The 26,834-nt window shown below is 46.4% G+C and overlaps 3 protein-coding genes across 12 annotated transcripts in view; 1 reads left to right on the top strand and 2 right to left on the bottom strand.

Moving 5' to 3' along the window:
* Positions 1–19: 19 nt before the first annotated feature.
* Positions 20–15,198, top strand: drpr (multiple EGF like domains draper). 4 transcript variants are annotated; one of them, XM_089467088.1, is made up of 12 exons: positions 20–385; positions 9,437–9,747; positions 9,822–9,985; positions 10,068–10,193; positions 10,897–11,143; positions 11,209–12,245; positions 12,657–12,863; positions 12,932–13,429; positions 13,486–13,794; positions 13,860–14,006; positions 14,121–14,153; positions 14,270–15,198. In XM_089467088.1, exons 2-12 carry the CDS (start codon positions 9,629–9,631, stop codon positions 14,518–14,520), a joined length of 3,138 nt encoding a protein of 1,045 aa, XP_089323214.1. In that variant the 5' UTR covers positions 20–385; positions 9,437–9,628; the 3' UTR covers positions 14,521–15,198. The 4 variants fall into 4 exon arrangements, with proteins under 4 accessions (XP_089323214.1, XP_017863446.2, XP_089323215.1 ...); XM_018007957.2 differs by lacking the exon at positions 14,121–14,153 and having other exon boundaries at positions 22–385; XM_089467089.1 differs by lacking the exons at positions 10,897–11,143; positions 11,209–12,245 and having other exon boundaries at positions 22–385.
* On the bottom strand, positions 7,284–9,029 carry LOC108614048 (uncharacterized). The gene is made up of 2 exons (XM_018007960.2): positions 8,566–9,029; positions 7,284–8,488 (listed from the first exon to the last, which is right to left on the bottom strand). Exons 1-2 carry the CDS (start codon positions 8,727–8,729, stop codon positions 7,519–7,521), a joined length of 1,134 nt encoding a protein of 377 aa, XP_017863449.1. The 5' UTR covers positions 8,730–9,029; the 3' UTR covers positions 7,284–7,518.
* A 355-nt stretch (positions 15,199–15,553) lies between the features above and the next one.
* Positions 15,554–26,834, bottom strand: part of LOC108612466 (uncharacterized) — a 50,683-nt gene continuing 39,402 nt past the window's right edge. For 3 of the 7 annotated variants that reach the window (XM_089466559.1, XM_089466557.1, XM_089466555.1), the window contains 2 exons: positions 18,511–19,020; positions 15,554–18,098 (listed from right to left, as the gene is read on the bottom strand). In XM_089466559.1, the coding sequence (XP_089322685.1) occupies positions 15,994–18,098; positions 18,511–19,020 (2,615 nt within the window). In that variant the 3' untranslated portion in view covers positions 15,554–15,993. Of the gene's footprint in view, positions 18,099–18,510; positions 19,021–26,834 lie in introns of those variants that run through there. The other 4 variants (XM_089466560.1, XM_089466558.1, XR_016269641.1 and 1 more) reach the window with 3 other exon arrangements.

Consider the following 26,834-nt stretch of genomic DNA (forward strand, 5'->3'; position numbering starts at 1 on the left):
TTTTAACAGTGGTTTCTCGTAAACACTCTTTGCTGTAGGGTGCGTGCGTTCGGTGCGTTTGTTGCGTTTTGTGTTTTATATAGCTTAGCAAAGAAATGCAATTATTCTGCTAATTTAAATTTAGTAAATTGGTATTTAATTCAACGCGCTACGGTTTTATGCGTTTTTAAAGTGTTTTTTAGAGTATGTGTATGAATAAATTTTGTGCCAAAACAAGTTTGAGTACAAATATATAAATATATATGTACATGTGTATAAATGTATATACAAAATCGAATCAAAATAAACCATGTTCTGTAAAGCAGTTCGAGTGTTAATTGAGTGCATTCCATTGAGCTACTTTGAGTGAGAAATATTCGAATATTCATTAACTGGAAAATAAAAGGTAAAAACTAATTGCAAATCTGCAATTTTGCACATTAACCTGGCCAAAAATAGCAAACGACGCAAAATCCGATGCTTTGTTTTCTTTCGTAACGCGTACTGTTGTTGTTGTTGTTGTTGTTGATATTGCTTTACGAAAGTTCCAGTTAGCTTTCGGGCTTTCGAACGTATTGTGACTATATGTAAATACGTATGTAAGTGTGTGTGTGTGTGTGTGAGTCTGTTTGTTTATGGATCGTCCCCGCAGTAGTATGCGTGTCAATTAACGTTCTTATTTTGTGCGCTGAGCGCTTTAAAGAGACTGTTAAAACCTGTTTTTCGGTTTGCTTGTTGGTTTTCGCTTTTACGTTTTATAGTCTTTCTCTTTGTTCTTTGCTCGCTGCTCCCACTCAAAGCGACAGCGTGGAAAGCGTCCAGCAGTTGCAAATATGTCGTCTTAGCGAATCGCAGCTAAAACATAGACTTTCTTTCTCTTTTGGTCGCAGTTATCATCCCTTTGCATAGCCCGCATATAGCAGCCTCACTTGCTGTTTAAGCAGATGATAGAGATAGAGAGAGAGAGAGAGAGAGAAAAAGCAATATCAAGTAAACTGTCAACTAAATGCAACCGCCACCATGTGGCAGCAGCAGCAGTCGCATACCCTATGCCCATTGAATAATGAGCATACATAGACTTTGTGCATGTGTATGTAGAGTCGTCTCGAGCAGTTTAGTCGTTTGCATCCAGCCTGAAGAGAAATATGCATCTGTATGTGCGTGTGCCTGTGTGTACTAATGGATATCTATCTATGTATGTATGTATGTATGTTGTATGTATGTATGTATGTATGTATGTGAATGCATGAGCTTAACACTTAGGACTATTAACAGCTGGCTTTTGTTAGACTACAACAACAGCACAGCCTTAGTCTAATTTATACGGGATATAACTGTAGTGTGTTTTCTGTATTCTGTATTCTGTGTGAGATTTATTCTCAGCTATTTGCCAATTTACTCGCAATTTACTTCGCTATGCGGCCGCCTGTTGGAAGTTTTTAGCACTTTTCCAACTGTTTATACAATTCAATGCAGTCATATGTATATGTATGTACATACGCTCGCATACACATTGAGATACATGCACATACACATGAACGGCTATTAATATATTCATGTGTTTATATGCGCTGATTTGAACAATTTAAAAATTTGTGATTTCCCCTCAAAAAATTGTGATTAGAATAGGCACATACTAACATATATATGCTGTATGTACATATATATGAATAATGGCATTACTTTATCATTAATATTATATTATTTAGCTGCTGACGTCACTCTGGAATGCCTTCAATGAAGATCATAACCAGTTTTCAACTGCAGTATGAATACATTTAGAACTTGAAGCCATGTATATGTATATGTATGTATGTGAAAATACATATATACATTTGTATATTTATAATATACATGCTCGCTTAATCCAATTGTTTTGGTTTCGAAAACGATGTGAATTGATTTAACGCGGGAATTGCATTCAATCAACGATAAACAGCAATTTCAGGCCTTAATATTCCAATATGAAACATGCAGTTGTCGTTTTTCTCAAGTGCACTGATATTCCCCATTTCATTTCAATTTCTGTGTTTATGAAACAGAAAACAATCAACAGCAAATAATTAACATTTAAGTGAAAATTTCTGCTAGGCAAACTATTTCAATTTCTTAGAGTGCATCTATAGCTTGCCTATGTAACGGTAAAGTGCAACGCACTTTAAGAAATAAGCTGATACAATTACTCATTGCTATATGTACATATGTATATATATATATTGCTCACTTATCAGTTTTATAGTTTGTTGATATACATGTAATATACGGATTTATGAGTCCCAGACACAACTGACTGCACCGCCAACTCAGTATAATGTAAAATCTTACAAAGTGCAAGCCTTTATTTGCCAATAACATTTCACAAAATCATAATCGTTATCAAAAGCTGATATCTGCCCCAATCGATGAGTGTAATAATAATCTTAATACAACGGCTCTTCACTTACAAGAATCGATTGCGAATTGCTTCGCTGGAAAATTTCTGACTACAACCTGAGTCCATTGAATCCATCCATTCCCAATGCCTGGGTATTTCATAGTCGCGTACTCTCGACTGGAGCACCCTTACTGCTCGAAACTTTTGTTTTGATTGCACAAATTTTCAATTTTCAATTTTCTGCTCACTTGGCAGATCTGCTGATGACAAATGCCCGAGCGAGTCCGGGTATCAGATTACACAGTTTGCATTTCTGGTTGACGTGTGACAAAAACAAAAACTTGTAACTTTGCACTGCGCACAACAAGTCATCAAGTCATCACAATAAAACTCCAAACTGGAGTGCGACAGTCCGAAACAAATTAAATGACAAAATTTTTGTAAATACAGAAAACTAAGCAAAATGTAAGCAGAAAATGTATTGTAAATAATGTGATATGTGAAGAGCACAGCACATTTGTTTATGTAATATCTATGGGTATGGGTATCTGAGTAGAAGCTGTCTATATCTATCTGTAAGTAAGGGAACTTCAGCCATGGGCTGACTATAGACTATAGAGTTTCTGTATTCTCGCAACATTTGTTTACTTAAATATTTCATAGTTTTCATTAATAATTGCCTTTGGCTTTAAAGGCTTTAAGGCTTTAAATTTCCACTTCGCTGTGAAACATTTGCGCTTCAGACTTTGATATCCCCATCCAAGACGCGACTGTGTTTCATTGCCTTTGTTAAGTGTTAACTGCGCCATATACTAATGAAACCGGATACGATTTATAAATAACGTATAAGTTCGCCCACGCCGATAACCCATTATCGAAATAACAAAGAATAATAACAATTCAGAATTTTGCCAAGTATTTATAAGTATTATGGATATATGATTAAGCTAATTCCAAGCTAGCTGTAACAAAGCTCAGCTGTAGAAACACTTGCCAGCACTTGATATATATGTGTATATGTATACAGAAATCTATTTATATAGCATGCTAGAACACTTGAGTATTCATTTCTTTTCGTTTTAATGTATTCTTAAGATGTTTCCTGGAATCAGTCATATAATTGACTAGCGTATGATTGAAATTTCTCTTTTTGCATTCAAAGTTGGACATGTTAGATATATATTCTGGATAACCTGCTATTAATAGTGTTGGTAGCTTTTCTGTGAGTGTACAATACTAGGAGTCCATATATATTTACATAAAAAATAAACATTTGTCAGACCTTTTTATTACTTTTGAAATACATATACATTTTCCGAGAGTCCGTCGGTAGGTAATCAACTTGACGAGCCATAGATCAGCAACTATATACTCATACGTATATATGTATACATTTCCTATCAGTGATGGGTCGTAGCCAGCAATGAACCAACAAATTGCTACAGAGCATTGCGATTCTTTTATTATCACTTCTCATTTGCGGCGTAAACAGAGGAATTCCACAATAAGCTCTGCATTGAGTCAGGCTGAGCACCATCAGGCGAAGCCACGCCCTAGTGTACTATCCGCTTAATAACTCTTATCACGTTTGCTCAGTGACGAACCGCAGCGATCGTTCATTGAACACTAATTACAATGATTGTAGTAAAAGTCCAAACAATACGCACGGTATTAAATCTTAATAAAACCCAAACCAGATGTTGCCATTGCTGAATGAATGACTAAATCAGAGGCTACGCTAAACAGTTTTCCATTGAAAAGAAAAAACATGGCACTACAACTACAGTTGCAGCTACAGCTAGAGATACATATAAAGAGACAGATACAGATACAGATACACCTACAGAGGCGGACACCATGTATAATGAATAGATTCGCTTTGCCGGCTAGTTTTTTTTTTTTCGCTTGCTAGCGCTGATTCATCCATTTAGTTTTCGCCTTAGCTTATAAAATTAACACATGTAAATATACAAATATGTACAATATATACAAACTATATTGACTATATACAAACATATGCACTACTCACGGAAACCAAAGTATATAAGTGAAAATAAATAGATGAGGTAGTGCAAAAATCTGTCCTCTTCATAACGTCGTGTTGCTCTTAAGATCTGAGAGACAGCAGCATTGTAGAATAGAGCTAAAAGAGCATCCAGATAGAAAGATCGAGTGACAACAAAGTAATGTCCGATGCTCCATATTAATATTATCATGAGGCCTGACTATAATGTCGTTGTTATAAATCAATTTGATTATAATAATGATGCTTACTTCTTAGGTTATCTTATGTATGTACTTGCTCAACAATGCTATTTAATATGATATATCATTGACATACGTAAGATCTGCCATGCTTATGTTAAAATTGATTGTCAGTAGCTCTATCTCACTCGATGGCTCTCTCTCTCTCTGCCTCTACTACATATTTAGTTGTAGCTCTCTCACTGACCGCACGACCTTTGCTGAAATCTCATTTCATTTTTGGATTTTTTTTTTTTATCATATTTCATTTGGTGAGTGAACCAATTGATGGCAAAGTGTTGTTGTTGTTGTAGCTGGCAAGAGTCCATGACCGGATTAAGCATAATGTATACACGAGATATGTACATATCTATTTCCTTTGGTTAGTCTTATCACTTGCATCAAAAACCCAGATAAGGACAAGTATGCCTGTTTGTCTGTAAAATAGTTGCCTTAATACTTATCTTCCATATGCTCTCTAGAGTATTTATTACATTTGCTCTTTAGTCTGTTTTTGTAGCGTATAATCTACAACCTCTTCTCTCTCTCTCTCTCTCTCTCTCTCTCTCTCTTTTGTGGGTTTATCTGAGTTGTTTTTGGGTTTCGCTAGACATTGGGTGTATCGGATAGGTCAGTTCTGATTGTTTTCCCTGTCTGCCAAGCTGTCTTCTGCCTCCCTCGATTCCCCTATTATCACTCGAGTTTCAAGGCTGTGGCGTGTCCTTGCCGTACCTCGATTGACTTAATAGCCGCAATGTTCTCCTGTCTCATCATTAAGCATTCAGCACGTGCATTGCCAGCTCTGATATTCTTCTACAAAGTTTATTAAATTCCCCAGCTTGACACGCAACAACAACAACAACAACAACAACAAGCCAACGTCTGTCATGCAACCAACTTAATACAGATTTCACGCTGGATAGTGCTTTGACTGGATTCCTGTACAGAATAACTGTAATTAGTAAAAACATTGTTTTTAGCATATAAGTACTATATGAATGTATATGGTGTATTCCTTTTATACGCCCAGTCACGTAGTCAATTTAATGACCGTTAATTACAAACAAACTTTGACATATTTGTCGCATGTTTCATGCCCCTGTGTCAGTAATTGTAATAAGCAGTTCGCATATGAAAATGTGCTCTATTTCACCTGAGTAAATTTGTAGATAATATAAATAAAACTATATATACTTTTGCATGATAGTAAATATTTCCAGCTATATTTTATGACATTTATTGAATATATCAAGTCAATTTTAAGTATTGCTTAGCAAGCGTTTGGGCAACATTTCCTAAATTGGATTCTCCTTCAGGAATATATCTAGATATATAAGATTACATAACACCAAGTTGGCTAATGGTAGAAGACGACCCTTACTGTTCATATTTTGTTTATATGGTGATTCTTAAAAATAAATACATACACAAATATGCTATTATTAAGAAATTTATTTATTTATTCTCAAAATGTTGATAATTTTGTGAATGAATTGCTTTCATATATGTACGTAGAATTATATGAAACTTACTCTATAAAGAGCAATAAATATAGTAAATATGATTATCGGCTATCCAATTTAGCTTGAATTGCCCGCTTTTATTGAATTCGAATTTCCTGCTGAGTAATCAACATCCTGAGCGCGGCGCGTGCGCTTTAAGCACTGAGAAAGCTCTGTCTTCAGCCCTCTCCAGTTTAAGATGTCGAGGCGCGATTTATATTTGCAGTTGAATTCAATTAGCATAAGCAAATTTGTTTTCAAATGGACAAATGACGCATATTATAATATATAGTTAATGTGTATATTATAAATATATATCTACACATATATGTGCGTATGGCCGGCTCTCTAAAGTGCAGCGCAATTGAAAGGGAAATTGAAAAGCTGCTGAGAGGGGCAATCCAAGAGGGATATGGCGTCCACTCATATTGCTGCTGTTGCTCATGAACGGAAGCTCTTTTGTTTCTCTGCATATCATAGCATTAAGAGTATATATATGTAAACATATATTTAAATACATATACATATGTGCCAGCGTATGTGGAGCTCAATTTAATTGCGTTTCAAGTCCGTTCTCATGGTATGCGAACGTGCAAAAACATAACCCAAATTAGTTGGGAATTACAAACTGCTGTGACGAGCTGTGAAGAGTTCGAGTTGCAGAATATTCGGAGGCAAATAAAGCTATTTAATAATAGAAAATATAACCTATGTAAAACACTGAATATATCCTGAATCAGTTGCCAGTAACAACTGGTCCGAGCTGCAGCTGTGGGAGACTCCAACCAATTGCAATTGAAAGTTCTGAGCTTTGTTTAAAACCATGAGACGTATTAATGTGCCTGCATTATGTTATTACTCACAGTCAGCGATTGTTAAAGAGCGCAAGCATATCAATTGTTTATCTCATTCATCCCATTATGATAATACTCTCTCTCTCTCTCTCTCTGTAATGGCTCAACGTGCTATCATGAAGCAACTTGAGCGAATTCTATTCAATCGCAGTATCAGAAAGAGAATTAGCTCAAGGTCAAGGCAACTCTGGACTTAGAAGAGCGCAGACGTTGCCTTGGCTAAATATCCGAATATCGTATTCTCCTAAGTCCGATGTCAATGCGATCGGGTTTAGCTATCCAAACCCTCAGGCGGGAATCTGAGTCAGTTGCATATATAAACAGAGATCGTGTTTTACATATTCATAACATTTATCGATTTTTGCCGCAACAAACAAAATATAGAGCATTATGTGTGTATGTGTGGGGTAGACATAACTGTAATACGCACTAAAAGACTTGCATTGTTTTGGAATTTAAAATACGACCTAAGCTCCCTCTCTCTGTCACATATTTCTCTCTCCTATTGCTCCCTCTTTCTCTCTCCCTCCCTGTGCGGTCTATAGAGGTAGATTGGTATTTGGTTTCAGTTGAGCATCTGTAGGCGCAGATAGCGTAGGATGACGCCGACGCCCTCCTTGAAGTAAAACATGAAGGAGATGCAAAAGCCAACCAGGCTGATGAGGAATAGCCAAGGCGAGATGAGCATCACGCCCAGAAAGAGAATAGCGTCGTTGCCCTTGGCATTGGCCATGCGCCAGAGCAGCTGGCGCTGGAAGGTGCGCAGCTGGAACTTGCAGTGCCATAGGCGGAAGCTTAGCTGGGTGAGATTGGCGCCCAGGCGCAGGCTCTGCATTAGCAGGCCGCCGAGCAGGATGCTGAACAGCTGCAGCACCAGGAGCACATGGTTGAAGAACGTGTTCTCGCAGCAACGTTGCAGCACCGCCTCCATGCGCTCCTGCCGATGCGGTGGCATCCCGGACTTGAGAAAGTCGAAGGCGCGACGCCAACGCGTCGGCTCGCCGTTGGCTGCGTCAACGCTTTGGATGTGCTGACTATACTCGGTCTCCGAATCCGTATCGCTCTGATATGCCTTGCCGCTGTCCATGCTGTCCAAGTGGCCCATGGAACCCATGGAACCCATGGAACCCATGGGGCCCACGTGACCCCCATAACCTCCATGACCCAAGTGACCCGCGTTGCTCATGCTGTTCATATTCTCCATGTGGCCCATGCTGTCCATGTGACCCATGCCGCCCATTTTGTCCAAGTGGTCCATGCTGTTGTTGTTGTTGTTGTCGTCGTCGTCACGTGCCAAGTGCCTCATGCCACAGCAGTCGCCAGTCATCGGCGCGCTGCTGTTCTTCGTCAGGATTATGGGCAAGGCGCGCAGGTCGCCCTCGTAGGCGCCGTTGTAGTTGGATATCGAATTGTAGCTGCGTGAGGTGCCGGTGCACGGTGCATGGTCTTGTCCAGCGTGGCCGCGATCATACGCAGCATGGGCAGAGTGCGGAGTCTTCTTGCCGGGCAGGAAGTGCATCGGCTGAGGGGGCGAGCTGTGTGTGTGAGGGGTGGGGGGCAGCCAGTAAGGAGAGGGCACAGAAATGAATGGAGGCGGCATTGCGCGTCTCACCCGCTTAGATGATGCTGTGGGCGCTGCTGCACCTGCACCTGGTGTGCCAGCTGGGCCAGGAACGGCCTTCCACTGACATTCTCGGCCTTGTTGAACGTGGTCGCCTTCAGCTGCTGCAGATTGAAGCCGCCACCGGTGTAGGGAGAGCGCTGCTTCTGCATCATCCACTTGACTCACGCAGACTCACAGACTCCAGATGGTGATTGTGGTTGTGGACGCCTTTCGCCTGGTTTGTCGTCTTCTTGCTCAAGTGTTCATCGGCTGCATCAATTGGCCTTGGCTTGGCTGCGGATTTTAGCTGCGTCAATTGTGAATAGAAAATATGATTTATTTTCGGCTCTTAATACAGCTTTTCTGCTGTGTTGGAATTTAGCTTTTCTAGTTGAGTTTCGAATGCGGTGAGGAGCTCTTGACAGAGTAGTGAAACAAGCGCAGAGCCTACTGCGACTGCCTACTATGTAAGCTGAGCAAAGCCCTGAGCCTCCCATAACACTTACTCCAAAGCCGGGTATTCCAAAACGTTTGCGTTTACGATTGAGATTGAGATTTAAATATGAGTCGTCGTTAATAGCAAGTGTTGGATCATCAGCTTTTTTTTTCGATAGATTGAATGACGAAAATATTTATATCAACAACAAAGACACTATAATCTACAATAATAATAATCAACTACTATACTATAATCTACTAATTATAGAAATCCATGATAGGCCACAACAAGAAATACTTTATTTGTTCAGAAACGAGTTGCACTCCGATTGGACTGGAGCAATCCCGTCTTATTTTTTAAACATATATAATATAAACAATATTAAATATATCGTAGTTATTTGTTAAATGAGAACATTTGATATCTTCTCTGTTGTTCCAGCAATTGTAGCTGACTGTAGCTGATTAAGCTGCCACTGAATCACATTCATATCGAGTTTAGCTTACAAAGGGCCGCAGTCGCATCTGGAGCTCAGTTCGATGTTGATACGAGTGCAACAGCGGGAACAGCAGCTGAATAAGAAAGGAAAAAGCCACCCACTCACCCACACACATACACACACACACACGGAGCATGAGCTGGACATGGAGCGGACTGTTGCTGCTGGCATTGCTGACGCTGGCTCAGTCTGAGATCATTGAGCTGAACAGTGAGGCGCCTGAAGGACCCAACGTATGCAAGAAGCGCGAAAAGTAAGTGCCACGCCCTGCCCCAGGGAGACACAGAGATTCATTGACGTATTTCTACTTCTACTTTCACTCGCTAGCTACGATGTGGAGGTGGTCGTCACGGAGCTGCAGTCGTTCCAGGAGCGCGGCTCCACCTGGTGCCTGAGCATACCGCCCAGCTGCCCCACCTACCGCATCAGGCATCGCATTGTGAACAAGACCCAGATCGTGCCCAAGACGCGCATTGTGCGCGACTGCTGTGGTGAGTGAGTAGTGCAGCAGCGACACCCTCTGATCCCTGCCAGCTGACGCTGATGCCAATGCTAATGCTCCCCCTCTTCCAGATGGCTATGTGCGCAGCGGCAACGAGTGCATCCCGCACTGCAGCGAGCCCTGCCAGCACGGCCGGTGCGTCGCGCCCGAGAAGTGCAAGTGCATCGAAGGCTACGGAGGACCCGCCTGCAACATAAGTTCGTTTCAAGTTTGATATGATATTATGAGTAGATAACGCTTCTGTAGTACTTGTCGTAGCCTAATCCCTATGCTAGTGTGCGTTCTATGTGTGTCCAGTTAACTGCAATGAACTGCCTTGGGTGCGAGGATCAATCTAACATTTCGTGTTTGGCCTTTAATTCTCTTGCAGACGTTGAAACCTTGAGCTAGGCAATCTTTCGATTCAGGCATACGTCGGCCTCTAAAAATAATCCAAAGATTGCCTGATTATCAATTAAGTAGTTTATTATATATGATTAGATGAACATTATATTATACAACTCTGCAAGGGAATTCCCACCTCGGCCAAGCGAAGCCTTCCTACGTTTGGCACAGCTTTCTTTTTTTATTGGTAATGCGCTTTATTTTTTGTTGGTAACATATTGATTAGCAATCCTTCCGCACACACACACACACACACACACACACACCAATTCCTCACTTAACACACGCACACTTCCACGCGCTCTTCGCTCTCTTAACAAACGGGCTCACGGCACAGTTCTCACCCACACGGCGGCTCAAGGAAGTGTACTTACCTGGTGTCCGTGCTTTTGCAAACACTGCCGCGAATAACTAACAAAATGATATAGAAATGTATATATGTATATGTGAATAGGGAGCGCATAGTGCGCTGTGTAAACGTTGAACGTAAATGGTAAACCGTAAACTCTCCGGTAGATTGCTCGCCCGGCCTCTATGGCATCGACTGCAAGCTGAAGTGCGACTGCCTGAACAACGCCACCTGCGAGCCGTACTCGGGCCAGTGCGAGTGCGCGAAGGGCTACACGGGCGAGAGGTGCGCGGAGACGTGTCCGCCCCAGCGCTACGGCGAGAAGTGTGCGGAGCTGTGCCGCTGCGAGAACGGCGGCAGCTGCGATCACGTGTCCGGCAAGTGCTCCTGCGCGCCCGGCTTCACGGGACCCCTGTAAGTGGGCTAGCCCAGTGCTAACTGAGACTAATCGAGACTAATGTGACGCTTCGATCCATCAGATGCGACATGCGCTGCCCGGACGGCAAGCATGGCGCCCAGTGCGAGGAGGACTGCCGCTGCCAGAACGACGGCAAGTGCGATCCACAGACCGGGGCCTGCGAGTGCACCGCCGGCTGGACGGGCGACGTGTGCGCCAACAAGTGCCCGACGGGCAGCCACGGGCTCAACTGCGAGCTCTCCTGCGAGTGCTACAACGACGCGCCCTGCCACCACATCACCGGCCGCTGCGAGTGCCCGCCGGGCTACATGGGCGAGGTGTGCATGGACGAGTGCCCGCTGAACACCTACGGCGTGAACTGCACGGAGCGGTGCAACTGCGAGCACGACGCCGGCTGCAGTCCGACGGGCAAGTGCCAGTGCGCGCCCGGCTGGAAGGGCGAGCGCTGCGAGCAGCGCATTTGCGAGCCGAACAAGTGGGGCTCCGACTGCAGCAAGACCTGCGAGTGCGACATGGAGCACACGGATCTCTGCCACCCGGAGACGGGCCGCTGCGAGTGCAGCATCGGCTGGAGCAGCGCCCAGTGCAATCGGCCCTGCGCCTTCCTCAAGTTTGGCCTGAACTGCGAGCAGAACTGCGACTGCAGCAACGGGGCCAAGTGCTCCGCCGTGAACGGCACCTGCCTGTGTGCGCCCGGCTTCACCGGCGACAAGTGCAAGCAGAGCTGCCCGGCGGGCACCTACGGCCAGGACTGTGCCTTCAACTGCGACTGCCAGAACGGCGCCAAGTGCGCCCCGGAGACGGGCCAGTGCCTCTGTGCGCCTGGCTGGCGCAACAACAAGTGCGACAGGCCCTGCGATCTCAACAACTACGGCGAGGGCTGCCGCCAGAGCTGCGAGTGCCAGAACAACGCCTCCTGCAATCCCATCGACGGCACCTGCACCTGCCCCGCCGGCTGGACGGGCCGCCACTGCGAGCAGAAGTGCGAGCCGAACACCTTCGGGCTGGACTGCGCGCACCTCTGCCAGTGCGACAAGTACAACACGATTGCCTGCGAGGCGGCCACCGGTCGCTGCATCTGCAAGCAGGGCTGGCGAGGTACAAACCCCACCCCACCCCCACCACAAACCACTCCAGCTCATACACTGACTCACTCTCTCGCTCTCACTAACACGAACACTAAATCAGATCTTTGATATGTCAGTCATTTCCCTTACCACTTACGGCCAGTGCTGATGAGATTAAAACTGTTTCACTGTTCCTATTCATGCATGCCACACACACATAGCCACACACACACACTCACACACTCGCACCCTTGCACACTTGCACAATTGTATCATATTCCATATTCAATACATTGCCTCACACACTCACTCGAGCCATCTCTCTGATCCTCTCTCGCCGCATTTCCGCACACTTTCGTTTGTTTTATCTTAATTTGTGTCTTTCGTTTTGCACTCGTTTGTTTATTTGAAATCGCCCGAAAATTGTGAATGTGAACCCAAGGCGTTCATTGCGAGACGAACTGTCCGAGCGGTTACTATGGTGAAAATTGTGATCAAGTTTGCAGATGCCTGAACAACTCCTCCTGCGACTCGGAGACCGGCAACTGCATCTGTGCGCCCGGCTGGACGGGCGAGGACTGCGCCGAGCCCTGCCCCGATGGCTTCTACGGCATGGAGTGTAAGGAGCGCTGCCCCACCAGCATGCATGGTAGGTCGACTCTGAATCATGCATACGTACATTGCCTCTCTATCCAGTCTCGTCTCGACTCCTGCCAGGCAATGCCACCTGCGACCATATTACCGGCGAGGTTATCTGTCGGCCCGGCTACTTGGGTCTCACCTGTGAGCACGCCTGCCCGCCGGGCCTGTACGGGCCCAACTGTAAGCTGCAGTGCAACTGCGAGCACGGCGGCGAGTGCAATCATGAGACCGGGCAGTGCGCCTGCCTGCCCGGCTGGACGGGCTCCAATTGCAACCAGTCGTGCCCCCAGGACACCTACGGGCTGGGCTGCACGCAGCGGTGCCGCTGCCAGCACCATCGCACCTGCCGCAAGAACGATGGCTACTGCATCTGTCTGCCCGGCTGGATGGGGGATCAGTGCAACTACATCTGCCCCGAAGGCTTCTACGGCGAGCACTGCATGAATCCCTGCGCCTGCCCCTCGTCCAATTTCCAGTGCCACGCCGCCGAGGGCTGTGTCTGCCGCAGCGGCTACACCGGCGCCAATTGCGACGAGCTGATAGCCTCGCAGCGCGTGGCCGAGCACGCTGAGTGTGAGTAGCAAGCAAACGGCAAAGATTTCTTGGACTAATTGCATCTGATTCCACAGCGAATAATGCGAGCGTGGCTGTGAGCACGGTGTTCCTAGTGCTCCTCTTCATCGGCATCATTGTCGGAGTCCTCTTCTACTATCGCCGACGCGTGTCCAATCTGAAGACGGTGATACAACATGTCCAGTACACGCACAACCCGAGTGAGTCGGGCTGGCCTCCCAATCACAACTTTGACAATCCCGTCTATGGCATGCAAGCGGAGGCCAGCCTGCTGCCCAACCACCTGCGACCCAAGATGAACAACTTGGACCAGAATGGCACACTGTGCACCGACTATGGTGACGATTCAAATGCGAGCAACAGAGGTGGGTTTCCACGTGTAAAGCCTGTGGACTCTCTCGAGACTCACACATTTCCTTACCCTTTGCAGTGGGCAGCTACTCCATCAGGTATAATCACGAGCTTCTGAACAAGAACTTGAATGCGGACCTGACCAATCCGAATGTGTACAATGACATGCTTAAGGAGGAGCATGTCTACGACGAGATCAAGCACAAGGAGGGCTACAAGGATCCCGGTGAGTATTACAGTCATCCTGTAAGGCCAAAATAACAAAACCACTATTTGTGCGCATATAACCTATCTACACATATATTCCTCATTTGTCATGCACACATTTGCCATAATGCAGTGAAAATTTATAACAAAGTGTTATTTCCGCAGGGTAAGCCATTGCTCAGTGTTTGTCGTAGCTAGAGATGACTGTGGCCCGCCCAGCAGTTTGAGTGTCGTCTGTTCCAATATCTCAATTATAATCAAATGTCTTCTTTCTCTTCGCAGATGAGTACGATCATCTGGACTATTCACGTCCCAGCACTTCGCAAAAGCCGCACTATCATCGCATGAACGACACAATGCTGAACATTAACAACGACGAGGAGAAGCCCAGCAATGTGAAGAACATGACCGTATTGCTGGAGAAGCCCGAGCCACCAACTGAGCCGGAGCCACAGCACGAAAGTTTCGACAATATCAATTTGGATGACGCCTCAACAGCATCGCCCAGTTCCAGCCCAGAGCTGCGAAAGTAGGCGTTAGTCAAGACTTCAGTTAACTATATTTGAAGAAGTTTGTAATGTTAAGCTAGGTACACACGATGCAAACAAACAATACACAAGCTAGTGTAGTTTGTATGTTTTTCCTGTTATGGGCAGCATTTCTGATACATATATTGCTCAAAAGTTGTGAAAATTGTATTTCGATGATCCGAAATGTTCTCTTTTGTAAATGTTTTATTTTTGTAATGTATTCGCTCACTAGGTCTATTATATACAAATCCTGATTATACATACATATACATTTATATATATACATATATATATTCAATAAGTATGAAGTACCTAGAAATTTTGAATCATAGGCATCTCTGGCAGGTGCTGCCACGAATACATTATTTACATCTATTCATATCAAATATTTAAGCATATTATAACTATATATTTTCATCAGCAATATATTTGTATGACAAAAAGTATGTTAAACTCAAAGAAATGCCAAGAATTTATTGATGGAAAAAGAATTGATAGTAGATTGCTGACTCTTGAAATTGGCCAAAATATTTAAAAATGTCAAATTGTTGATAAAAATTTAGCTCGAATATTTAGTTATATAGTTAAAATATTGGTATAATTTATAAACCGTAGGTAATTAGCCTACCAATTTGCCTTTCAAAGTCAAATGAGTAATAAAAGTTGCATTATCCCATAAAACTGGAAGTTTTATTTTAAATTTGAATTTGAAAATTTGAACAGAAACTGCAGCGCTGCCAGACCAAAGCAAGCAGGGCTGCATTGGGAATACGATAGCTGCTGACAACCGACTGTTAATGGGCAGCACTCGGTTGGTGCTGGGCAGCACTTTGCTGCCTTTAAACGGCCCGCCCGAAAGTATGCCACACTTATAATTTTTCTTTAGTGCAGCTGCCTGCTGCTGATTGCTGTTCGCCTGGTATTTTAGCAGTTTTTGGGATTGCTAAACGTCGCGACGAGCAGCCGCCGCTCGCCTTTGGCGGACTCGCTTCGAGCAACTTTAACAGCGAATTTTAACAGACATCGGACGTCGAAATGAAAGAGATTTTCGTGTTCGTTTAATATGTTTATTTATTTAATCCAATTATTTAGTAGAAGCATCAAGTACAATATTTTTGTTTGTATAAATAGTGTTTCGTTTCGTTTTCCACGTGTCGTTGTCGTTGTGTTCGTTCGTGTGTCCGTGTGTCGTGTCTTTGATTTGTGTTGCAAGTTGCGATTGCATAGACTAAATGCTAAATAAATACATGTACATATACACCCATAGCACAGATTACATCTATGTAGATTCTAAAAGCGTACGCGAAACGAGGGATTATATTAAAATACACACGATATTGCTAATTGCTATTACTTAATGGAAATATTATGTGACTCTTCCATAAATATATATAAATATGTCTGTCCTAGCAGAGCCTGGAATATCTTCAGGGCTTGCATCGGAGGGGCAGCGAGGCGAGATTAGCTTCCTTCAGTCTACAGATAACCATGGCCGGCCACCTCGGCTGGTATGAAGCCCTCGCGTCCGTCTCGCGTCTTCACATAGAACCATTGGCGCTGATCCTTGGACTCGCGGCACTCGCAGAGCGTCACAATCTCGCCCTTGTGGACGACAATGCTCTCCGTGATGTAGTCCGCATTGATGGCGACTAGAGTTTGGCGCAGTCCGTTCTGCTGCTGACGTCGCAGCACGCTCAGCTGCTGCTGCTGCTGCTGCTGTTGGTGCTGCTGTGGAATGCTCTTTGGATGCAGATGCTGGCCATTGTGGCCATTGGTTATGTACGAAACGTTCGACAGACGTCGCACGGACTGCGACGCTGGCAGCCTCTGCTGCTTGGTCGTCCGCTGCTGCTGCTGCTGCTGGAGCGTCACGTATTCGTCGTTGGAGGCACTGCGCACCGAGGCCGAGCCGGAGCCCAGTTGCTTGGTGGAGCGCAGCTGCGCGTACGCCTTCTCCACGAGCTTTGGCTGTGAGGCGGCGCGCAGGTAGAGCTTGTCCACGTGCTGCTCGCCATACAAGGAGCCAGCCAGACTGCCGCCATTGGAGACCAGACTCTTGCTTGGATTAATATTGTTGTTGTTGTTGTTGTTGTTGTTGTGCTCTTCGACTGGCTTGGACTGGCGCGGTGTGCGCGCTCCATCGGACCGTGTGCCGCCGCGCAGGCGTATCTCCTTCTCCGAGTCGGTCATATTGCCGCAGGGGCGTGGAAAGATGTCCGCATTGGACTCCCAGCAGGGCGTCGTCTTGCCCGTGGGCAATATGCCCAGGGGCAGGCAGCAGGCGTAGCCCACGTAGCCCTCCTCGGCGTGCGGCGTCTGCACGTAGAGCCAGTTCTGGTTCTTGAAGACCGCATTGACAACCATGCCCAGGGGCAAGGGGATCTCCAGCTGGTAGCCGCCGGGACGCGTCTGGTACAGCGTGCTGGCCGTGGCCAGGACAACGGGTATGTTGCCCGGTGCGGACAGCGAGCAGCGTGACAGAAACTCATCCACATTGTGGATCTCGTAGCCAAACCGCTGCGCACGATTCCGCTCCCGCTCGCGACGCTTGCGATGCCGATGCCGGCGCTGCTGCTGTTGTGGCGCAGCTCCGCTGGCACCACCCTCCGAGACCGCGACCAAACTGGGCTCCGAGTAGGTGCATTTCAAGGCATCACCACTCGCCGAGCTGGTCAAGGCAGTCGCTGAGCCGGCTGCTCCTCCTGCTCCTCCTACTCCCACGACAACTCCTGCTGCAGCTCGCGCCTGCTGCAACCGGCTCGCCAGCTTCTTGCGAATCTCATTGCGCTTGCGAGCCAACAGTAGCGCCTCGCTGTGCACGTCGCTCCGTGGCGCCCGCTGCGGCGTGCAGACGAAGAGCAGCTCCTTAGTGGTGGCCACGGGCGCCCCACTGCGCGCACTCTTGTCCTTGTACTCCAGCAGATTCTGGTTGCTGAAGAACTTCTGGCTGCCCAACGGGCCGTTGCTGTGGCCGGGTGCCTGGTGGGCGGTGGGCGTGGTGGCGTAACCATTGAGTGGCTCCGCGCCGCCGGGCAGCTGTTTGACCCTATAGCGCTTCTTGCCCACATCCAGCTGGGTGGGCACCGGCTCAGTGCGCTGCACAGGCGCCGCAGCTGGGCCTGGGGCGGCTTCGGCGGCGCCCACATGTCCATTGCTCAGCTTCAGCGGCTCCTTCTCCTTGTGGCCGTGTGGGGCGGCATCTGGTGCGTCGGGCTCATTGCCCGGCTGCTGCTGGGTGGGTTGGTGCTGCTCCCGCAGCACCCAGGTCAGTGAGATGCGAGGACGTCGCAGGCTCAGGTTCTGACCCATCTCTAATGCTTCGAGACCTACAGCATGCTGCAGCTGGGGTGTGCTCTTGGCCCGAGGGCCAGCGCCTAGCAGCAGCTCATCGATCTCCACATAGTCCGAGCTGTATTCGATGCTGTCACGTACCGCCCGATTCTCTGCCGGCGGCGGAGGCGGAGGCGGTGGGGGTGGGGGCGTGGCTGTGAAATTACCAACCGAACTGTCGCTGCTGCCGGGCTGCTGTTGCTGGTGAAGGATTAAGGCGCACGCGTGCAACAAGTCCGGACAATAGGCATCTAAAACAAAAGAGAGCGGGAGAGAGAGAGAGAGAGAGAGAGAGAGAGAGAGAGAGAGAGGGGATAAGTACTCGACTAGAAAATACCCTGACTGTACAATTTGAACTATATCCATGAGAAAGAATGGAAAGCCTAAGGATTCTAGAGAGCTCTAATGAGTTAGTTCAATAGAACTAGTTGCTGATGAACGGCAGTTTGAGCTAATGAACTTCATTCCTAGCTAACTTATATAGGCTGCTCAGTCAATCATCTTTGAGCAGAGCATCGCTCATAAAGCAATGAACTAGTTCTCCAGAGAAGCTCACTAGTTCTTCTGAATGAGCCTTCACAGCTTCAAGCAAACTCTCAAGTTCATTTCACAGAATCACTCAAATGAACTGATTCACTTTGTCACTCAACTGAGTCAACTCACCCCTTAGTCCACGCGAGCTGCGCCTGCGCTGACGCTGACGTCTAACTGCGCTGCCTAATTCGCCGTCGCAGTCGCTGCTCTGATCGCTGCTGTTGCTGCTGCTGCTGCTGCTGTTGGTGCTGGCTGCGAATCTCTGCTGCTGCTGCAGTTCGCGTAGACGACGTCGACGTCGTGCTTGCTGACGCGCTGCTGCGGCTGCTGCTGCTGCATGCTTTGCCGCTGGCTGCGGCGCCGGCGGCGTTGGGGCAGCTGCTACGCCTGCAGCTGTTGGTCGCTCCGTGTAGCCCGGCGGCGGCGTCAGCGGCAGTGGGCAATAGAAAGGGGGCGGGGCTCGCAGTCGCCGAGTGGCGTCCTCTAAAACGTAATCGTTCTGCTGCGCCGGCGTCGACTGCGGCTGCTCTAGACTGCGCGGCAACTGCACAGCAGCTGCTGCCGCAGCAGCGTCCTCTGCATGCTGTCGATAAGTGGGCGGAACGGAGGAGGCGGCGGGGGCGGTGTCTGTAGAGGCTGCTGTGGAGTAGAGATAAAGCCACACATTAATGAGCTGCTTGTCAAGTCTTGCACTCGATCATAAAAATTCCAATTATATTGGACTAGGGAGTGCAGCAAGTGGCGCGTGATCGACTAAGAGATACCCTATGTTCGTGACATCTTGAATGACATTCCAGGTACTTCGAGTATAGCCAGAGCCTGAGCTCTGATTAATGACTTGATAACAGCCTATTTAATTTGAGTTGAAAGCTGCAGTTCAGTTCTAGCTCACTGGTTCTTAGTTCACTAATCTCAACTGGAATCATGAATTTCAGTTCAATTTTATTCCAATTCTCATTCGACTCTAGCTTAACTCTAGCTTAATTTTTCATTTTGAAGTTAGATCCAATGAACTACAGTCGACTCTAGTTCAATTTACTAGTTCAATTGCAAATTTTGGACAACTGGAATTATAAATTCTAGGTAAATTCTACTTGGTATTGTACCAATTCAATTCTAGTTCACTTCAACATTTGGGAGCTTCTTGATATTTTTGTACACATAAATAAAGCTTAGCTCCATCATCTTCTACCTCCCAACCAATATACCCAACATCAATACACTTTCAATAGTCCCAGGGCATAGAGGCAGCAATAAGCACAGACAACAAACACCCCCACAAGGAATATTTAAAATATTCGCCAATATAAACGTCAACCTCTGAGCTTGGCCCGGCCGCAGTCGCAGTCAAAGTCTCGGCCACATTTATATGCGCTATCAAGGCCAAGATCAGCGCAAAGGCTAAGGCGAAGGCGAAGGCGCAACAGCAACAGCAACAAAGAAGCAGCAGCAGCAGCAGGAGATACGCAAGAAGCGTGGCCAATAAAATTCCAAAACTGATCTGCTCAATGGCAACAACGTGCCAGAAGTGAGTAGTAAAATGTTAAAACGTGACGGTATTTCACAAAAATACCAACAACAACAAATATTGTTGGAGCGGGCAGCGAACGGCGAGCAGCGATCGCCGACTCCCAGCTACCTCACTCACAGTTCCCCAGTTTCCCAGTTACCCATCGTCTGCCTCTTTCCCTCTCTCTCTCTCTCTCTCTCTCTTCGACTCTTTATATAACGAATTTATCTGTGAGTGTGAACGACTTTTGCACACCTTAACAATTTAGTTTGAGTCTGACTCTTAAGCAGAGTGTGACCCAGCATGTATCGATAACTGCATTATAAGAGTTTCTCCAGTTATCGATAACACATAGATCCTATATCACCTTGAGTCTGAATCTTCAAGCAGAGTGTGAATCAGCATGTGTGATACTATTATCGATAACTGTACTATAAGAGTTACACAAGTTATCGATAACATATATATCCTATAAGCCTTGCCATTTGATCATTCATCGCAGATCAATTATCAAGGAGGATATGGCATTTCAATTCTTCAATTACAAACTGAGTGACATAGCTAATATACCCTCTCTTCAGCTCATAGCCCAATAAGTAAAGCTTGACGAGAAGGCGCAGAAAGGATAAGGCCCTGCAGCTCAGCCACAAAGCCAGCGGCTGTGGCTTTAACGACCTTTGCAAGCCGGGCGGCACTCAATGTCAGAGTTGGAGTCGGAGTCACAGTTGGAGTAGGAGTCGGAGTCGGAGTCGGAGCGTCAATCCGTCAGTCAGTCCGTCAGTCAGTTAGGGTATGCCGCTGGCCAGCGAGCTAATCAAAAGGAAGAGCTGGCAGATCGTGCGAGGATTGCAAAGGGGGTGTAGCCGGTCAGGGTCAGAGGGCGGGGGGCAGGGGCTGGCCATCAGGTGGGCAGGCAAGTCATTCAAAGAAATTGGAGCAGAGAGAGAGAGAGCGGAAGATCGTGAGGCAGCGGCCTTTAATGGCTGCGACGTGAGCTGTGCCACATGGGCGTGGCACGACAGACGTTGCACAGAAATTGAAAGTGTTGCAAGGCATGAAAACAAAACAAAAACTTGCGGCTTGCAACAGTTGTTGCAGTCGGCTAATTAAACGCAGACGGGCTGCCAAATTAGCTAATGCCCAGATGGAGAAGGAGAGAGCGAGAGAGAGAGAGAAAGAGAGAGATGATTGAGAAAAAATATGCCACATGCGGCGCCCAGTCCAAAATTGGCAAAAACATTGACAAATTTGTTTTGCAACTTGCCGCCGAATATGGCAGCAGCAACGTGGCCACTGGGGCATTGACGGCGGCAAAAAGGCTTTGACCAAGTTGCAACTGCAGCAGCAGCAGCAGTGGCAGCAGCAGCAGAGGTAGCAGCAGCAGCGGTAGCAGCAGCTGCTGCTGCCACATTTAGCTGTTTGGCAGGCGGCGATAATAATTCAATCGAAGCGGGCAAATGGGGACGCTTTGAGTTGTGGCACAGCCGCAGCCGCAGCCGCAGCCGCAGCCGCAGCTGGTGGCATAAAAGGCGCTTGGAATTGATTGGAGGTGCATGTGATTAGCCAGCCGGGAATCTGGGAATCTGGGCATCTGGGAAACACTTTGAGTCTCCAATTCTCCGCCTCTCTTTATCTCTCTCTCTCTCTCTCCCTGTCTTTATCTCTGGCCAAAAGGCTGAACTCTCTCTCTGTGCTCTGGGCACATGGGAAATTGAACTCTTCGCTGTTAACTTGGCTAACAAATGGCATTGCGATTGTCTCGCTCGCTAATAAGATAAAAGCATTTTAATTGCAACTAAACATGGCAACTCGACATGGACATGCCACAAAGCCGCCCCATCTGCCCCGTACCCGTTCCCGTCTCCTTCCCCTTCCCCTTCCCCTTCCACGACCACTCAGTCGTTTAGCTGTAGGCCAAGCAACTGTAAAATGGAAATGGCCTAAAGCGTAACGGCCAAGATGCGTTGCTACACTTACCAATAACAAGAAGAAGAAGAAGAAGAAACAAACATAATAAAACACAGCTTAAATCAAATGCAAGCAAAGGCGTTGGAGCAAATAAGATTGATTTCAATCATCTGACTTTTTATTATCTTTTCTACATCAATCTCTATCTCTATCTATATAGCTCTCTCCCTCTCCCACCTGTTGAATGTGTCGTAAATTAAAATGCTGAAGCGCATCGAAAATTTAACGAGAGACCATCGAACATAAACCTAAATGCCCCACAACAAGTGGCGCTTGCTATTGGCTGATTGGAGCGACTAATAGATACCCTAGAAGAGACTAGAAAGAGTGAGAGAGAGAATGAAGAGAGAGGAGAGGGAGACAGAGAAAATAGGCGGTAGAATTCGAGCGAGCAAGAGCTGAGAAAGAGAGAGAGAGAGAAGGAGAAAGCAGAACTGAGAGAAAGAGAGAGATATAGAATACAAAGTAGAGAAAAGAGACAGACTTACTAACAGAACGAGTCGCAGAGACATATATTGAGGATACAGAGAGAATAAGAGGGCAGCGAGAAAAAGGTATGGGAGAGGGAAAAATCACAGATAGAGAAAGAATGTAGAGTCAGCTACATAGGGAGACTCACAGACAGAGACAGATACAGAAATATAAATGGAAAGGAAAGCTGACTGTGGGAGAGTCTGAGCAGGCAGATAGATAGAGAAGAGAGAGAGAGTGACTGCTGCTTCTGTCCTCTGCTATCTACATGAACCCAACACGACTCCTTTATGATAATTTTTATTACAGGGTATGCGACCTATAACAACATCAGCATCAGCTACAGCATCGGCAACGTGCAGACGCGCTAAGCTCATAAAAATCGTCATAAACTTGCTCGATTGTCAGATGGCGCGATTGGCACCGAAATCCTTGTTGACAAGGGCCCAACGAGTCAACGAGTCAACAGGCCGACATGGCTTATAGACTTAACACGGCTGTACCCCGCTCTTGCCGCCCTCCCTCCTGCCGTCGACGATGGCCTGCAACGGCAATGAAATGCGCAAATTTATGCACAAAATAATTTACACAAATTTCAGTCATTTGCAGATTTTCAATTAGCGCGCATCGCGTTACGAAGGGGATGGAGAGAGCGACAGAGCGAGAGAGCGAGAGAGAGAGATGACAACAGAGGTAGAGGCAGCGGTAGGGGCTACTACTTAAGCCAATTTGATGGCATTTTAATGTGCACTGCCTTTTGGGTGGCATCACAGGTTGGAATAGGTGCGATCAAAAATCAATTTGAATTTTTATTGACTTGATTCTAAAGCAAGGAGTTGCCCAGTTGCTGGCAGTTGGCAGTTGGCAGTTGGCAGGTGCTAGGGGCAGGGGCAGGGGCAGGGGCTGGGGCAGTCACATGGGCGGCGCAATAAAATTTAAGCGTTGCTTTGTGGCATTCGCCTCGTTTTGTCTATGTTTAAGCGCTTTTAAATATTTATGGCCCCATTTTGTGGTTACCCCCACTCGGACGCGCCTTAAACAAACCACAAAAATATGATTTTTATGACGTTCATAAATTTAAACGTCTCCGAGCGACCCGAACAGAAGCCAAACCGAAGCGGAGCGGAGCGAGAAAGTTGCCCCAGCCCAAGCTGGAGTAGACCATGGAAAAGTTTTAATTTCATTTCCATTATTGTCTAGTTGTGCAATAAAAAATAGCTGCAAATTATATTGTTGTTAGCGCATTGTTAATTTATAGTAGCCAAGACTCGTAAAAACCCGCTGATTAAGCCAAAATTGTATTTTATAAGCAGTGAATATTTCATTTCTATTTCTGTTTTATATTTGTCGGGTCTTCGTTATCATGTTCGTAGTTAATTATTTCATCATCGGATGGAATAATCGTCACTTTCCTATCAGCCCTTGCCGACATATTCTTTTTAACGCTGGAGCTGCGTGAATTCCGTGTACGTGTGTTCATATTTTCAAATGCAAGTCATCTGCCCCGAGTCGTCTTCTAAACAATCTGGCAATACTACACGTTGCCACCTCATATCACTACGTGACACGGACTACACACGGCATATAACTATCGATATTACCAATCGATATCTACAGTCATTCTCCGGCATATTTATATTTAGATTGAATTTTTAAAATACCAACTTCATATGGAGTACACAATAATATACCCCATTCCAACACTAAATTAATAGGGAACTTTCACTACAGTAATCTCTCATTAAAACGAGTCTCTATTAAAGTCATACTTAAATTAAAATTTAATCATAAATAGGCCCTAATCTTCTTTAAGTTAAGGTCAACTAGAGTGAGTTGGCATCCTCCTTGGGGCTTTAATACACTAAGGACACGACTCGAAGTTGAAGCCACTTCATGGCAATGAGCTGTAGAGCCAGCAAATGGTCATGATGTCCTCCACAGAGAAACTGTCTATGGCTACAAAAGTGTGCCTTTTGTTTGAAGAAACCGCCAGATGCAAACGACAGCAGAAGGGGTGGAGAGAGAGAGGGGAGGGGAGGGGCCGGACGAGCTGGGGCAGCCAGTGCGTGCGTATGGAAGGCTCAGTGACCGGCTTGAAGGATACGCCACTCCACGTGCATATGCTCGATAGCAGGCAGTCGAAAATCAAGTTAACAAAAGGCAAATGAGGGCGCAGAGGGGGAGGGAGAGGGAGGGCGGAGGTAAACAGCGGTTGACAAAGGCAGAACGTTGGAGTTGAGCAGCAGGAGACGCACGATAAGCGTCAAAGGACATGGAGGCTAGCAGGAGCGGTAGGAGCAGCAGGAGCAGCAGGAGGAGCCGCAGCAGCAGATACGAGAGCGCAAAAAACATTCCAATGAAAAACTGTGAAACGCTTGGCAAAAGAAAAGCGTATGCAGGAGGCGGAGGAGGCGCCGCTGGCGTACAGGGAGGGCATTCCGGCATGGTGAGCTACATCAAAGCAAAAGGCAGCGAGTGCTGCGGGCCTCACATAAATTGGAAGCCCAAAAAGAATTTTAAAGCCCGAACCTAGCCCAACAAGTGCAGCAGCCAGCAGGCAGCCGAAACGGAAACGGAAATGCGCCGCAACGCATTTGATTTGCTGCCCAGCTGATGGGGCCAACTGAGCTGGGGCAGGTGGACGGAGAGGGGGCTGGTGGCTGGTGGCTGGTGGAGGCTGCACTTTAGTCACTTCAGCAAATATGTCTCCAAGTGTCGTTTAGCTTGCGCCGTGCAGTCGAGCACGTGCACCCAAACCTATTGTTCGCGCTAGAGATGGCCCCAAATGTGCCTTAATGAGAGCACGAGGAAGAAAGTAAACTAAGCTAATAGAGCCAACACGAGCTGACATGTCTCGGAACGAGCTAATGAGTGAGTAGTCAATAAGAATCTATACGAGTTCTTGCTCAGGGCTCTGCATGAGTTGATACGATGCTTGACGAGTGAACACGAATCAACACAAGCTAGCACGAGTTGAGACTAACTAAGAACACGAGTTGACACGACTTGCCATAAGAGAGCAATTCAATACGCTCTAGCACGAGCTGACACGTGCTTACATGACTCTTTACAAATTATTGTGAATCAGCACGAGCTAACAGGAGCTGATACGACATAGCATAAGAAAGCACGACTCTCTCACGAGCTAACACGAATTGGCACAACTTATTGTACCTCTATACGAATAAGCTCGAGTTAGCATGAGTTATTGATTATCACGAGTTGACACGAATTAGCCTTGTATAACACGAGCTCATGCATCTCAGCTCCTGCTCCTGCTGTCATAATTGAACTGATATACCCAGCACGAAAAGCACGAGCTAGCACGACACATTTGAATTCCAATGCCTAATTTAATACATTTATTTTGTCTACTTAATTCCTGCTAATTTATTATAAAAATCTATCTCATTCATGCCCGTATCGTATATCGTGACACGATGTCAGGCTCCACTATATAGAAGGTAGCTATGTCCTAGCCCAATCCCGTTTGCACTGCGTCCTGTGCCGCGTGCTTTATTAAAATTTCATTGTTGCTGAATAGCAAAAACCAGAAAGACGAAGATGGAGAAGAGGAAGAGCGCGAGTGGCAGGAGGCGGATTGGCTCCCTTTGGGGACATTGTTATAAATTCCAATTGCTTCGCTTGAGAAATGTGAAAAATGCGCCATGTAAATTATTTCAGCGTCTTGGACGCATTTTTTATTGTGCATGATAAATTTTTATTGTAATTGGCTGTTGATTTATGGCCGCAGGACGCGGCGCAGCAGCAGGAGCAGCAGCAGCAGCAGGAGAAGCCGCAGCCTCAGTCGCCGTGATAAGAGCCGAGATAAGCAGCCGCAAATGCGAGCTGGCTGGCATTCAATTTGCCCACAGATAGACAGGACATGGACATGGACATGGGGGGCGTGGCACTGATAATTAGAAATGGAATTTGCGATTTCCTATTTGGTGGCCACATCGAATGGAAAATTCAAGTGTCTGAGCATAAAAACTAATCGCGGCAACAAAAGTTAAATGAGAGAGCAAAAAAAAATGAAGTAGAAACAAAAAGAAAATAAAGATCATCTATGCAACGATGCGTAACATGAGCCACGCCCACCCCCTTTACTTTCTTGGTACAGCCCACCCAGGCAACGAGGCTCAGACTGCCTGGGCCTCCTTTCATGGCTAACATGGCGAAACCAAAGCGCATTATTGTTAGATGCTCCTCAAAAATGGGGGGAAAAAAACAAAACAAAAGACAGAGTCAAATGCCATAAAACTTTATGAAGCTGGCAAGGCAGCAGAAGTGGCAGATTTCGTAATGCCTTTGTGAAAGATTTCATGGTAATTTCACCGGGTTATAACAATTTACAAATTATGTAATCGAAATTTATTGCCTGCGCACCTTCGGGCCAACGAGCGAAGCAGCAGCACGAAGCGGGACAGGCAGGCGGACGGACGAACGGACGGACAGCTGCCACGGCACGCTTTCAAGATTCTATAAAGAGCGGTTGGGTGGG

Source organism: Drosophila arizonae, chromosome 4 (assembly GCF_054131065.1).
Source record: "Drosophila arizonae isolate 15081-1271.41 chromosome 4, UAZ_ARI_1.0, whole genome shotgun sequence".
Taxonomy (NCBI): Eukaryota; Metazoa; Arthropoda; class Insecta; order Diptera; family Drosophilidae; genus Drosophila; species Drosophila arizonae.

Bases quoted from the DNA above. Each gene is read 5' to 3' on its own strand.
- LOC108614048 (XM_018007960.2), bottom strand. From the start codon at position 8,729: ATGATGCAGAAGCAGCGCTCTCCCTACACCGGTGGCGGCTTCAATCTG. The intron at 8,489-8,565 runs GTGAGACGCGCA...TCACACACACAG, and splicing joins CCACAGCATCATCTAAGCGG to CTCGCCCCCTCAGCCGATGC.
- drpr (XM_089467088.1), top strand. From the start codon at position 9,629: ATGAGCTGGACATGGAGCGGACTGTTGCTGCTGGCATTGCTGACGCTG. The intron at 9,986-10,067 runs GTGAGTGAGTAG...CCCCTCTTCCAG, and splicing joins CATTGTGCGCGACTGCTGTG to ATGGCTATGTGCGCAGCGGC. The intron at 11,144-11,208 runs GTAAGTGGGCTA...TCGATCCATCAG, and splicing joins CCCGGCTTCACGGGACCCCT to ATGCGACATGCGCTGCCCGG.